Genomic DNA, 15,310 nt, shown 5'->3' with positions numbered 1-15,310 from the left:
ATAATTTCATAAGGAGTGTGGGAAAGATTATAGATTTTATAGTAGAACCAAAATTTCATAAGGAGTGTCACATTCCCCTTTTCAAAGAAGGAAACCGATGTCCATTGGTACAAGAACAATGGAGAAACAAATGAGCTACCATTTAATTGAGAATGCTACCACCACTAACTAAATGTACTCACCAGTAGTCTCTGCAGGAACAACTACCCTGTTTGAAGTTATGAAAACGAGATCGGTCCCTCACTATTATTTCTCTGCCAAAAACTCTAGATATAGCTTTCATAGCAGAGTGACAATCTTCACAAATTCGTAGATTCTTAACCACTCTAATGGGAAACCCATCTTCAGTGCTCAATAATCCAAACGCAACTGCTAGTTTCTCACTGTGCCAATACATGGCTTGCTCTTTATCTTCCTCACTCAACTCGAACGAAATGCGCAATGTACTGGGACTATAACCCACTGCTTGAAGCCTGTTAAATAACTCATCCAGCTTCTGATAGATATCTGCAGCTCGAGGATGGGTTCTATCACCAGCAACAAATTCATGAATGACACCTTTCACTTCTATAGAACTCCATCCAGGAACCAACTGAATCCTTTGTTTGCACATGGTGCCCCTGACTCTGGCAACCCCATCCCAGCAGTTGCTTGATGCATACATGCTTGACAAGAGAATCTTGCTGCCTCCATGATCAAGGGGATCACATCTGTCTACATGGTGCATTATTTCTTCGGCTAGTGCTAAATTTCCATGAATCCTACAGGCACTAAGTAAGGCCCTCCATATAACAATGTCGGGCTCTACAGGCATACACTTAGCAATGTTCACTGCCTCGTCTATGAAGCCAGCACGTCCAAGAAGATCAACAATGCAACCGTAATGTTCAACAGTAGGCACAATGCCCCATAATTGTTGCATGCCATGAAAGAATTGGCGCCCTTGGTCGACTAAACCTGAATGACTGCAGGCATTTAGAACTCCAATGAGTGTGATATGATCCGGCTTCATGCCAACATCCAACATGTGCAGAAACAGATCGACTGCTTCCCTCCCAAGTCCATGCAATGCTAGCCCCGTGATCATGCTCGTCCATGAAAGCAGATCCTTTCTAGAAGAAACACTATTAAAAACTCTACGTGCATGCGTGATGCTTCCACATTTCATGTACATATCAATAAGTGCTGTGGCAAGGTTCGAGCTGCAAATGACTCCTCTCTTGTCAACATAAACATGAATCCACTTGCCTTGGTCTAGTGCTCCTAAGTGAGCACAAGCAGAAAGGGCGCAAACCAGGGATGCTTCATTTGGCTTGACATTTGTACATTGTAACATGTCATAGAAAATACTTAAAGCATCCTTATATCTCCCATTTTTAACACAACCCGCTATGACAACACCCCAAGTAACATCATTCGGGTCAGGCATTTCATCAAACAACTCAAGTGCGAGACCCACCATCCCAAATTTCATGTATCCACCAACCATGGTAGTCCATAAAACCACGTCTCCCGGTTCAGTCATTCCATCAAACAGTTTTCTCGCATCTTCCATCGCCCCAAAAGATACGTACATACTGACAAGTGAATTCTTCACAAAGGTGTCGCGCTCAAACCCCTTCTTAACCACCATTGAATGGCAATTGCAGGATCGATCCAAGCGCGAGCAAGCAGCGATCAAGAACGTGAACGAGTATTTGTCTGGCCCGGAATCGTGGTCACCGACTGCAAGCATCTCGCGGAAAAGAAGAAGAGCTCGCTCTGGCACCGCGCTCTTGGAATACGCCTGAAGCATTGCATTCCGGTCGAATTTGCAGAGAACTCGAGCTCGATCGAACGCGATTCTCGCATAATCGATGTTGCCGGACTCGACGCAGAACGGAAATAGTTTGTGGAGCGGTAGGCCGCTTGTGATGATTTGGGCATGTATCTGCTTCAACTGCACCGCCTTCGCGAAGCCTGAGCATGGTGGCACTTTCAGGGTAGAAAACCGGTCTAAGAGGGGTCGATTCACCGGGCTGACCAGTTTGGTGGTAGATCCAGTGGAGAAGCGGGAAAAGGGAGGCCTTTCAGGGTGTTGATTCGCAATTAACTTCAGTGCTCGGGTTCGCAGGGAAACTTTGCATGGGAAATGCATTCAAGTCTCGAAGCCATGAAAAAAGAGAGAGCAAATGGTTCGACAGATCTCCCACCGCACTGTGACGAAAGAATACAACGAAAGCGAGACGAATGTTCCCAGTCCAAAGGCCGTCACTTTCACCAAAGAAAACAACTGAACAAGCGAGCTTATTCAACTTCTAATTTAATGTTTTTCTTGAGTAAACTTAGTTTTACTATATATTGTCTAGAAAGGAAGAAGATGATAGTCATTTAGTATATAAAACCGAAGAAAAACGCAACATAAAAGAAAGCAGAATTGTTAGCCAGTGACAGATAGCAAGCATAGTTACAAAGTGATGCTGTTTCATGCTTGGACATACCATGTCATAACATTTCAATTTCATGGATGACTCGAGGTACCGATATATATGAAGTTATTTTTTAAAATAGGATTTATAACTAGTATTTGATTTCAGAATACCATCAATTGAATTATTCCAATATCATGTAATAGGTTTTGCTTATGCATGTTCACGGAGTTCACACAATTGACAATAATACATTTGTCATTCACATTAATACATTTCATTTCAAACGTACGAGGCATTATTTATCTTACATATCATGTTTATGAATTGTGTTATTTGTCTTTGAAGAATATCATCCTTTGCTTCACCTTGTTATGCAAATAAATTAGATGATCTGTAACAGACCAGTTTTGTTTGCCTGTTGTTTTAATTAAGTGGTGAAAAGTGTTCCATTATTAAAATTTGTATTCCAAGCCCTACAACTAAGAAATTAGAGACACGACACTCATCTCATGGCCTCTTTATTTGCATTGAATTAACTCTCAGGAAATAAACTGGAAATAGGACTTTTTGGGTGAGCAGGGGAGATCCAACTCCCTGAGCGAAGCTCTCATCCAACTTTTTATCTTCATAGAGTTCTAGTTGTCAAGCTATGAATACTTGACAAGTGTCCATGCTGCAGTGATCAATATGTGTTTAATAAACAAAACATGAACGCCAGCAGTATTAGATACGTTTTTTATTAGAATTTCTTATACATCAGCACAAAGCCCGTATTCTAATCCAGGTATAATATTCAATAAGAAATTAAATTCACATCTCATTAGATTAATTAGTGCAGGGCTTTTTCTTGTCACGTCTAGATCTTACAACTATGCTTCATGGATATATCCAAATCCAATTGCATACATGCAAAAGCTCAGATACTATGTTCGAATCTGAATTCAAATTAGGCAAAGCAGTGTCTGATTAGTCCGATATACATGGCAAATATTATCTGCTGATATCCTTAGTTCATGTGCTTTAATTCTTGTGACACTAGATATAAATCCAGTAACAGCACCTAAGACTAAGATTCCACTCAGCTGTCGACACAAGCCAAAGGATGAGTCGGACCTTCAAGGTCATGACTAATGTGAACCTTTTTTCTTTGTGGGTGCTCAAGATGAGACTGCTGCTGCTGCTTATCACAAGAGATTAAGGTTTCAGGCTTCAGGTTTGTCTTCGACTCCTTCTACATGTGTATATAGCCTTTGATTCTGCGACCATTAATATCATATAGACAGTTGACAAAAAAAAGAAAAGAAAAAGATAATAGACATTTTCGTTATTTAGTATTTTGAGAATGAAAGGTCGTGATCATGGTCCAGATATGCAATGAGTGGACGGAAGCAAAATTCCTGTTTGGACCTTGTCTTTGAAAACGGCAAAAAAAGAAAAAAGAAAAAATGTAAAAAGGTCGAACCGTGCGTTCTCCCTTGCTCCTCCCTTCCTTCTCTATTGAAACCAAGGGTCGATCTTGATCAGGACGTCCGATCTTGATCATGCAGTCAGGACGTCCATTGGGCAGTAGAAGTAAAAGTTAGTCTTTCTTTCATCTCTTAAAAAACGGTAAACGAATAGAAAGAAGCTGACGACACATTAATTGGAGCCATCCATTCAACCTAAATCTAACCGTCTAAATGATCCCACTTTGGTCTAACCGTCTAAATGATCCCACTTTCGTCTGGAAAAAGAGACTCGAAATACTTATATATATATATATATATATTAATTCATGAGTAGCTCAATATACCCACTTCAGAAAATGATTGATATATCAGTCTAATAAAGATCAAACACCCATATTCTAGGGCCCAGTCAACGCCAAAGAATTTCTGGCCGCCATCCACCTACCTTTTAGCCTCAGTTTGTTTTTTGTTTTTTTTTTTTGGCTGAAATCCATTATTGCAGAAAAGAGCATTTTTCATGACCAGTTTGATCACAGTTTTTAATGATGAAATGCTTTTTCTTTTATTTTTTTTAGTGATACAAAATAAAAAAATAATCTACCTGATTTGCTCTTTATAATATTAGATAAAATCTTGAGCACGTATGGCGTCAATTAGTAATACCTTGCCTGAGAACGACTCCTCAACATTATTGGTCAGATCTTATAACCTTTGTCACCAGTTTTTTTTTTTTTTTTCCTTTCATCTTCTTATCAAATCATTCAAGATATAAAGAGCCAAAGTAAGTGGCAACAGTAGGTGATTGGTTAAAGCTATCCAAAAAATTCATATTTGAAAGCGCGTCGTAAAAGGTAGCTAGGTCAAAAAGTTATGCCTAATCGAATAAAGGGTCCACACTAGTGTATATATTGGCGTTAAATTTCTCACAGCAAATAAGTACTATTAAATGCTTCTTGAATAATAATTTTGCTCGTGGGAACAAAACCCTAAAACTTGTCCAGCAGAGGTGCTCGTCTTCAGGTTTTATGCGAGCCTGTTTGGATGGAAGGGAAAAGAATGGAAAGAAAGGTCTTTCCTGTGTTTGAATTATTAGTTAATATAAAGGAAAAAGAATGGAAAGAAAGGTCTTTCTTGTGTTTGGATTATTAGTTAATATAAAGGAAAAAAAAGAGAAAACTAATAACTGTGTTTGGACGTAAGGAAAGGAAAAGTAAGTGGAAGGGAATAAAACTAATTTTAAATGTAATTTCAATCCCTCTGAAAATAAAGAGATTAGAAGGAAAAGAAATGGATGATCATTTTCTTTCCTTTCTTCTCCTTTCCCTTCCCATTGTCTTTTTTTTCCTTCCATTGATTCCTTTCCCTCTCTTTCCCTTCATCCAAACATAACATAAAAGTGGGATTTCTTCAGGACTCAAACTAATAAAAAAAAAAGAAGAAGAAGAAGAAGAAGACCAGTATGAGGTGGTGACTTACTTACACATTAGATATATACACAATAAGTTTGTCAATTGATACTAGAATTTGATTATGAGTGACACAATAAGTTCATCAATTGATACTAGAATTTGATTATGAGTGTGTATATATGCATACATGTACACAATAATAAGTTCATCGTTTACATACATTTCTTTTCCTTTCACCTTTTTTTTTCTTTTTTCTTTTTGCCCTTCTATTCAAACATTCAAACATAATGTTTGAAATAATTTACGCTGGAGCTGCCGACACCAGTTGAGTTGTCATGGTGTAGTTGGTCCAAGGAGTTGTGGGTTTTTTTCTACCAATTGGAGCCCTCGTGTCAGAAGCGCCTGCTTAAGACGCCCGACGTGGGACAAGATGTTCCATGACAGCAAAAATAAATGACCCAAAGCTACGGTTCGGGTCTTTCACACTTTCGAGATGTTTAAATTTACATATATATATATATATATATAGCAGGTCACTTACATAAGTAACTTTCACGTATTTGAGCATTTTGTATTATACCATGTTAATAGGTTTAATCACTCGCTCAATTAAAATCTTCATAAGAAGGTTAGCACCAAGGTGCGTCTTCTAGCATAATTTGGACGGTTTTGGGTTGATTGGAACTTGACCACGTAGGCTAAGTAGTACTTGACAAAATACTTCACACTCATATATATATATATATATTATATTATATATAGATGATCTTTTTTTTTTTGTCTAACTAAAAGTTTGTATGCATGTGCTCTCACCAAATTTTTAGCACCTTAAATCAAACTTGGTCGAGGCATCACGACAGACACCACATGATCAGAAGGAAACTTGGCATGCTCGTATCTTTTCAAATAATATGAATTCACAACTAATATTTGACTTCAAAAAATAATTTTATGATACATTTTAAACTAACTAATCAAATAGCTTGCAATCATTCTTGTCCGAATTGTTCAAGTTAGAATCGGCGGGGCCTATGGACCCACAAGCCAGACTGTCCTACCTAATTCTCATCAAATCGTTCAAGTGATTGCATTGGTATTATCTGCTATTCATTTGAAAAAAAATTCTTTAAAAGCTGAAGACAGTGGGAAACTAAAGATGCCCTTCCAAACTGAGTATCCACGATATTCTGTTGAGAGAGAGCGAGAGAGAGATGGCAGCGATTCCTGTGAAGTTCCTGCTGGAGAGGCTGGGCACCTTCCTCGTGAAAGAAGCGGAGTTGTTGGGAGGGATTCGCCAAGAAATTGAGGAGATAAGGGAGGAACTGGAAATCATCCAAGCGTTTCTGGAAGACGCTGACAGAAAGAGAGATCGACACAAGGGAATCAAAACATGGGTCAACCAAGTAAGACGTGTGGCTTATGATATTGAAGATGCTATTGATGAGTTTTTACTTCGATTTGGAACGAGACATGCAGGTCATGGTGGAATCGTGAGCTTTCTCGGCACTCTGTCCACTGCCACGACACAATTACTTCCAAGTCATGACCTTGCAACCGGTGTACAAGCGATCAAGAGGAGAATCTTTCGGATCGCTGAAAGAAGGCGCATGTACGACATACAAATGCTTCCTGAAGATACGAGTCCGGATGCGACCATTCGGCAATGGCGAGATTATGCAGAAGCAAATTTCCTCGAGGAAGCAGAAGTCGTGGGAATTGAAAAGGATGTAAAGCTCTTGGTCAATCAGCTTGTGGGAGGAGTGACAGGTAACAATAAAAAAGCTTACATTTCAGTAGTTGGGATGGGTGGGTTAGGAAAGACTACACTTGCAAGAAAGGTTTATAACGAACCAAAAGTGAAGGACCATTTCAATTGCTCTGCATGGGTTTCAGTTTCCCGATCTTTTAATACCAAAACTCTACTAAAGTTCATGCTAATAGAATTTGAAGAAATAAGGGAACCGCCTTCCTCAAAGGAAGCAGAGGACAACTGGCGTCTTTTCAGACAGAAGATAGAGCAAATGGATGAGGTTGATCTGGTAAGAGAAATTCACAGCTACCTTGAAGGAAAAAAATTTATACTAGTGTTGGATGACGTGTGGGATAAGAGAGTTTGCATCGATATCAATTCAGCATTGCCAGAGAATAACAATGGAAGCGCAATTATGATCACAACTCGTATAGAGGGTGTCATTTCTGAATTAGAAACAATTAGAAGCCTAAACTTCATCCGTTGTGAACTGAAAACTTTTCCTGATGATATAGCAATGTCATTACTTTGCCAAAAGGCATTTCCAGGAAGTACTGCTATTATGCCTCCGGCATTTCAGGAAGTGGGTAAGAGTATGCTGCAAAAGTGTGGAGGCCTCCCACTTGCAATCGCAACATTGGGAGGTATACTGTGTAAGAAGAGGACTGTGTCAGAGTGGGAGAAGGTGAATCAAGACTTAAGCTGGCAGTTGGGTAATTATGAATGCTCAACTTCGAGGGGTAGCATAACAAACATTCTAAAGATGAGCTATGATGAGCTGCCCTTGTATCTTAAACCATGCTTCCTTTATTGTGGTTTATTTCCTGAGGATCATTTGATCAAAAGAAACAAATTGATCAGGCTTTGGATTGCAGAAGGATTCATAGAAGAAAGAAAAGGCACGACAGTCGAGGAGGTAGGAGAGGACTACATGCTACAATTAATCGACAAGAGCATGCTTCAAATCGCAGAGACTAGCATGGATGGTCGAGTGAAATCGTGCAGGATTCATGATCTTATGCGTGATCTTGCCATTTCCATATCACACGAAGAGGAGTTCTCATTTATACTTGATGTGCAGGAAAGGAGAGCGAACGTCGTCAGCCCCCGTCGGATGTCAGTCATTAGAGAGAATAAGGGTATTGGAGATGATGAGGAGAACGTAATATCAGGCGCTGTTGGCAATACTCAACTCCTCCGTTCTCTTCTTTTTTTTCATCTGGATTACATCAGGACACCTGACCTGGCTTCATATTCAGGCCAATTTATGTTACTGAGGGTCTTGGATTTAGACGGTGTTAAAATAGAGAAATTGCCGAAGCAGATAGGACGGCTACTCCATTTGAGGTACCTTTGCTTAAGGTTAAATTTCAGTCTAAAAGAACTTCCCAGATCAATCGGGAGTCTTCAAAATTTAGAAACTTTAGATATCAGAGATGGTGGCATTCATATTCTGCCGAAAGAGATCATTAGGCTGAGAAACTTGCGCCATTTATGCATGGGTTTAGGGTATGCCCAAATGCCAAAGGGCGTCGGCAATTTAAGATGCCTACAAACATTAACTGGTTTCGATGGTTCAAGAAAAGGAATTGCCGCAGAGATTAGACAATTGAAGGAGTTGAGGAGGTTGGAAATACGGCGTGTCAAGGAAGAAGATGCCGAAGAGATTTACGGATCCATCAGCAGCATGAGGCACCTCTTTAGGCTGCGCATTGAGCACGATGATGATCACGATGATGATTACGGTGATGCTGATTTCCCATTTGGGAAAAGGTTGCTCGAAAGTCCGCCACCTCGCCTGCGAGTCCTCGAGTTGCGCCAATTGTGGGAGTTGCCTGATACCCTTGGTTCCTTCAACAACCTTAGCAAATTGACCTTAACAGATGGGCCCTTCAGGGAAGACCCTTTTCCGCGCCTGGAATCACTTCCTTGTCTATCAGACCTTCGGCTTTATCGTTTATACAACGTTGAGCGGTTAGAATGTGGTCCTTTGGGGTTTCCTAGGCTTCGAAGGCTCCAGCTCTTCGGTCTAATAAAACTTAGAACTGTGACATTCGTGGAAGGCAGCATGCCGAGTCTGAAGCAGCTAAGGATACACGATTGTGGTCAAGTGGAACCTCAAGGCATCCAACACCTCAAACTCGAACAGCTTTCAATTAAATAGAAGAAGAATTTGTGCACCGCGCATATAATCAATCAGATTCGGGGACCATGTGGATTCTTCTTAATCTATTCACTGTTTATTTGCGCCCAATTAAATAGAAGAAGATCTTTCAATTAGAAGCTGTGAACGACACAAATCAGAGGCATGGCGAATTTTGGTTTAGGAATTGTAATCTATTTCCTGACTGGCAATGGTTGAGTTCATTTTGAATTCACTGTGTGGGAGATGCATCTGGACAAAGAATGCCCGTCCATGCACATTTCCATGCGGAAGTTTGATTTTAAATATAGTTGATGTCCAAGATCTCATGATTCTTGTGCTATTTAAACGGGTTATGACTCTTTTCTCCAATGTCCGTGTATCTATTTTTAGGTAATCAACTTCTTACAGGATAATTCTTAATTTATGATTAGTTCTGTTTTTTCTTTTCTTTCTTGTCAACATACCTCATCCATAAATAGACTAGAATTCATTTGTTAAGATGAATAAAAAATAAAATATCTTTCGTTTCTTTTCTTATTTCTGGCTTTTCTTAGGTTTGATAATGGTAACCATCGTATGTACCAGTACCTAGTTTAGTTTAGTGGCAGGGTAGAACCATTTGCCTACAAAGATGGTTGATGGGTCCACGATCTCAGCCCTACCTAATTGGAGGATCATACAACACTGAAAATGAAAACTTTTTGCAAAGACAAAATTGAAAATGGAAAAAGGTAAAAAGACTATTGAGGCATTTCTTTTTAATAAATTATCAAATGAACAGCAATTCGCCAAGCAGCAGCATCAGAGCCAATTAGAAGAAATAACTCCCCAACCTTTTTTCTTTATTTTCAAAAGATCATTTTTGTTGTTTTGTGCTTTAGAAGTTGATGTAAGTGTTTGTGAGTAACCGACTGATCTTTTAAATCAAGAATGACATGCATTTCCAGCAATTACTTATCATGAGAAATAAAATCGGGCTAAAACAGAATAGGAGGCCAAATTTTATTCTAGAATCTGATCTGGAGAACAAAATCTTGAGAAAGAGTTCGCAGTTACGAGTGAGTTTCCAGTTTTTAGTTCTCCACACAATAAAACACCAAAAAACTCGTAATTTTTTTTTTCTTGGAAGCACGGAAGTTCAAGAAACGTGAAAATAAAAAATTCTTTTAAAGATAGTTGGGCGTAATTTGAAGAAGTAAATTTTGGAAAAAAGCATATAGTTTGCATCGCCAAATAGTATAGTATTTCAATTTGTTTTACACTTTCTGCGTAATGGGAATATGATCTCCTAAAGTGGCATTTGGCAATTATTATTCCACTTATCGGCCCGAAGAAATGGGGTAGATTAATGGAAAGAGGTTTATTGCTTTCAAACACAAAAATATTGCAAGGAAAGTTTTTTGATGGAAACTCTTCGATGAAAACCTTTTTATCGCCATCGAAGGGAGCTTAACACATAAGCTACTCTTGAGGCGAATTAAAGACCTAACTCCAGTAGGATTAATTTACCTCACCAAAGGTTGTTTTGCCAATAGTGTGAACCTTTAACCGTTTGATGTTCTGAATAACTTTTCCAGGGTCAAGGTCACCCTGAAGAAGTGTTCCAGGATTTTAAGTTGGGACTTCTAGATGACTTAGAATCCAGAAAAACTGTGGCACCCATTCAGTGTAAAAATGGAGAAATCATTCAGGACGACCACTCCTGTGTTCGATTACTCCACTCTTGAGGTCTCCACCATGTATGGAAGGGATATCCAGGCTTCAAACATGCCCTAGAGAATGCATCTTGAACATCCAAAACTTTTAGAGACAAGCAGGATACAAGTATGACCTAAAGACATTTTACCATAGCAAGTTCTAAGGAAGACTTATACATAAGAACTTCTAACTTCTAAGAAGAAGATGAAATTCATAGAACCTTATTTCTTGACCTTAAGCTGTATACCTACAACTTAGTTGTGCAGCGACCGTTGCCAGCAGAAGCTGAACCACGACGCTAGATTGCTTAAAGAAGTAAGGAAACAAAACAATTTTTTAAGTATCTCTTGTGCAGTTGAATCTTAATATCAACTTCTTTAAATACCGATATGTCTTTATGTATGTATATTCTCTTGAGGACAAATGAAAAGACCGTTGAGGTCTACCCTTGCCTCCATGAGGTGTTGCCAACTTTTTTATGAAATTATTTTTAGTGAAGATTGTGTCAGGAATATACTAGATCATGATAAGGGACACCAAATATTCTACGAGACGAGAAAGATTATACATTTCATAGGAGAAGCATAATTTCATATGGAGTGTCAGAAAGATTATACACATCACAAGAGGAGCATAATTTCAGGAGTGTGACATTCCTCTCTTCATAGAAAGGAAACCGATGTCCATTGGTACAAGAACAAAGGAGAAACAAATGAGCTGCCATTTAATGGACAATGCTACCACCAGTCACTAAATGTACTCACCAGTAGTCTCCGCAGGAACAACTACCCTGTTTCACATTATGAAAACAAGATCGGTCACTCACTATTATTTCTCTGCCAAAAACTCTAGGTATAGCTTTCATAGCAGAGAGACAATCTTCACAAATTCGAAGATTCTTAACAACTCTAATGGGAAACCCATCTTCAGTGCTCAACAATCCACACGCAACTGCTAGTTTCTCACTGTGCCAATACATTGCTTGCTCTTTATCTTCCTCACTCAACTCCAACGAAATTTGCAATGTATTATAACAAACTTGTGTTATAAAAATATAATGTTCTTTTATCAAGGACTTGTACAGTCACACTCGAGGTTTCCCATTTTACAGATTTATACCCTTAACAAGTCTAAAGTTAAGAACATAAAAGGAGGGTCAGATCTCAAAATTTTTCTATTTCAAAAATATAAGGATCTAACATGTCATGTTCGACGTAATCAACTTCCACTCAATTAGGGATATGAATAGATATGATAAAATTGACTAGCAATTCATTCAATTTGGATCTACACTTAGCTGGATATGGACAAGGAATCAAATTCCAAATACTCATTGCAATCAGATCTAGTATGCTATTTCGACAACTGAATCTGATATCTGATATTCGATAAAGACCAACTGATCTATTACTTATAAGAGTCAAACCTTATGCAATTAAATCAGATCCGAATTCACTTTTTGTGGTTGAATCAAATGCATAATTACCTAAATTTTTGGGTACCATGGGGGAATGGGGAAGGACGGATGCTTTGCAGCATGCTTTGGAGATTTTTTTGTTTAATTTGCTTTTTGAAGGAAAACCTCACTTGAAAACATATTCTTCAGTGATGGTGCGGGGTGATTATAATATCTAACTAAAAAATATATGTGATCTAAATATTAATGTGCGACAACAAAAAAGTACAAAATGTCAATAATTCAAGAGCCACATGCTGTTTGTCGTATTTCATCGTGTGCTACTATGGGCGGTACGGTACATATTTGGGTTATTTTTACGAAGTTTTACGCTCAAGTCACCTCACGGTTGGAGGAGTAAAGATGCACGGAGCCGAGAAATGCTATAAGAGTTGGCTTTGAATCGGCCGGTTTGTCTTAAACCGGTCGCAGTTTGATCCGGCTTTGACACTGATATAGCAGTTGCACGTACCGCTTTTTTATTATTCTAAACTACTGTTTCTTATTTTTTGTATTTTTTATTTATTTTAATTCATAAATAATATAGTAATATATATATTCTGTAAAACTTTGTGTGTGTGTGTGTGTGTGTGTGAGCGCGCATTGACGAAGGTGAGCCTAACTACCAAGCTTTATAATAGTGATAAAAACTCAAAATCGATGATGGTAGGGCCGAAATTAACATAATCAAAGGTCTTCCACTTGCCATATATTACATTCTTTTTTCATTACCTGCTCAAAACATATATAAAGGTTAAATCAATCTTGAAAACCCAACAATGAAGCTTAAGCATTAGATGAGAAAATTAAAACTAGACCTGTTTGAGTTATCCTGCTATTGAATTGTGGGAACTTAATATGTGTGAGAAATGAATTAAACCAGTTTTATTTTAGGGGCAGTTTTCTGGTATCCTGCTTCCCTAGAATCCACAATCTTAAGGCTCAATCAATACATGAAATCACATTAATTGATTTGGATTTTGCAGAGCATATGGACTTGACCAAGTGAGGAACAAAAGTTCCAGTCTTAGAATGCTCTCTTCTCATCACGTCCATCTTAATAGCTAAGCCTTCTATTCAAGCTAGAAAGCCAAGTTTTCCAATCTAACGTGCTGAAGGATCGGAAGCCAATTTTGACCTATTATTAAGGTGAAAAATGGTTAGAAAGGAACCATGTTTCATCATTATGCACTAGTTAAACTTAATATTGGTTAAAAATTGAACCAGCGACAAAGCCACATGCGAAGCTGTGTGGGCAAGTGCATGTTCGAAACTTATAAAAAGGCTGGACCCAAGTTTATGCCCCGTATCTTTTACTCATCGATAGTGTATTCCCTTCTTCAACTTATAACCAAGTTACAGGCTTTTATTTATCATATTGGACCCAAGTTGCAATATGGTGATTGGTTAAGAAAAAAAAAAAAAAAGACATTTCTGTTTCTTGATACTTTATCCCTTTTGCTTTGTTTTACTCTCAACCATTCATATGTTTCTTGTCTTATCTTTTCTTTTCTTTATATCAACTATCCACCTGCATTGCTTTTGCTTGAGGCGTGTAACTCTGCCAAATAAACAAAACACCCAACCCTGCCAAATAAATAAAAATTTGGAACGAGTATGTTTCCACATACTTGTGCGAATGTCATATGTCTTCCATATTTCCCCATACATGTGAGACTCCTCTCCGGGTTTCAAAACGGTCGGACAGAAAGTCCCCTGGCCATTACCATAGAAAATACTACAAGCATTCCGCTTAAAAGCGCGCATTGCCATTCCTTTGCCACAACCGAACCTGGTTATATGCACCATACGATTGAAATACCCTTATTTCACATAAAAATGAAAACTTTGTGTAAAGATAAAAGCGCGTACTTAACTTTCTTTCTGCCACAACGACTCAGCCATTCCAACTTGCATCTTGTTATTGATAAAAAAGAAGGTGGATACAATGGACCTTTCCTTCCTGTCGTTCTCTTTGTTTTTCAATAAATTCCTCGTAATCTCTGTTAGGGGCCGTTTGATGGCTTGGAAATGTGGAATTGAAAATAAATTTCTGGAAATATATTTTCAGGAAAAAATGAATGGAAAAAATCTTTTCGATTCCTATTTTGGTGTGTGTGATGACTGAGAAATATATTTTCACAAATATATTTTTATGTTTGATGATAAAGAAATATATTTCCAGAAAATTAATTCTTAGTTTGATAATAGAGAAACAATTTTTCATATTTACAGAAATTAGATACATAACCAACCATGGTGAATCTTTTTAGTACAAGAACAAAAGTAACTGCGGGAGAGTTCGAAGAACATATGAGGAAGAGCGAAGAAAGGCCCTTTTGATTCACAACGATTTGGGTCCAGGAAAGGCAATCTGGATTGAAGCTTATCTGCTAAACTTGCCTGACTGACCAACGTGACTGCTGTTGTTCCACTGCAGAAACAGTCCATATGATGGTGCAGTTTCAACTCTTTATCCATCACTTTTTCCTCTGTATTTTACCAGATTAATAATTAGTAAATAACCCATTTATGTAACTGTTATTTGGTCCTCGCCATTTCCTGTCGACCAAGATTTTCAAAATTGTACACAGGAACACGTGAAGCTCGATTCGCAGAGAATTTTGCCGTCATACTTGATGCAAGTTGTTTAGAGGTGAGAAGTGGGCACTGATTAGATCAGTTAGACCCACCAGAAGTGCCCGCCTCAAATGAAGAGCAATTCCCCAAGCAGCAGCATCAGAGCCAGCCACAAGGGAAAATAACTCCCCAACCTTTTTCGTTTATTTTCAAAAGATCATTTTTGTTGTTTTGTGCCTTAATTAATTTAGAAGTTGATGTGGGTGTTTTTCAATAACCGATTGATCTTTTAAATCAAGAACGACATGCATTTCCAGCAATTACTTATCATGATAATTAAAATCTGGAGTCCAAAATCTTGAGAAAGAGTTCGCAGTTACGAGTAAATTTTCAGTTTTTCCAAACGCAACAG

General features: G+C 38.3%; 2 protein-coding genes across 2 annotated transcripts; one reads left to right on the top strand and one right to left on the bottom strand.

The window, feature by feature from the left end:
• LOC116258527 (pentatricopeptide repeat-containing protein At5g66520-like) lies at positions 1 to 2,243 on the bottom strand. The gene has a single exon (XM_031635702.2). It carries the CDS (start codon positions 2,135 to 2,137, stop codon positions 179 to 181), a length of 1,959 nt encoding a protein of 652 aa, XP_031491562.1. The 5' UTR covers positions 2,138 to 2,243; the 3' UTR covers positions 1 to 178.
• A 4,175-nt stretch (positions 2,244 to 6,418) lies between these two features.
• LOC116258358 (putative disease resistance RPP13-like protein 3) lies at positions 6,419 to 9,619 on the top strand. Its single transcript, XM_031635476.2, has one exon. It carries the CDS (start codon positions 6,480 to 6,482, stop codon positions 9,180 to 9,182), a length of 2,703 nt encoding a protein of 900 aa, XP_031491336.1. The 5' UTR covers positions 6,419 to 6,479; the 3' UTR covers positions 9,183 to 9,619.
• The last annotated feature ends 5,691 nt before the right edge of the window (positions 9,620 to 15,310 follow it).

This window comes from Nymphaea colorata, chromosome 8, assembly GCF_008831285.2.
Source record: "Nymphaea colorata isolate Beijing-Zhang1983 chromosome 8, ASM883128v2, whole genome shotgun sequence".
In the NCBI taxonomy this organism is placed as follows: domain Eukaryota; kingdom Viridiplantae; phylum Streptophyta; class Magnoliopsida; order Nymphaeales; family Nymphaeaceae; genus Nymphaea; species Nymphaea colorata.
This window is presented reverse-complemented; position numbering and strand designations above follow the sequence as displayed.

What these genes read in the sequence shown, in the direction of transcription:
- LOC116258358 (XM_031635476.2), top strand. Translation starts at nt 6,480, where the DNA reads ATGGCAGCGATTCCTGTGAAGTTCCTGCTGGAGAGGCTGGGCACCTTC.
- LOC116258527 (XM_031635702.2), bottom strand. Translation starts at nt 2,137, where the DNA reads ATGCATTTCCCATGCAAAGTTTCCCTGCGAACCCGAGCACTGAAGTTA.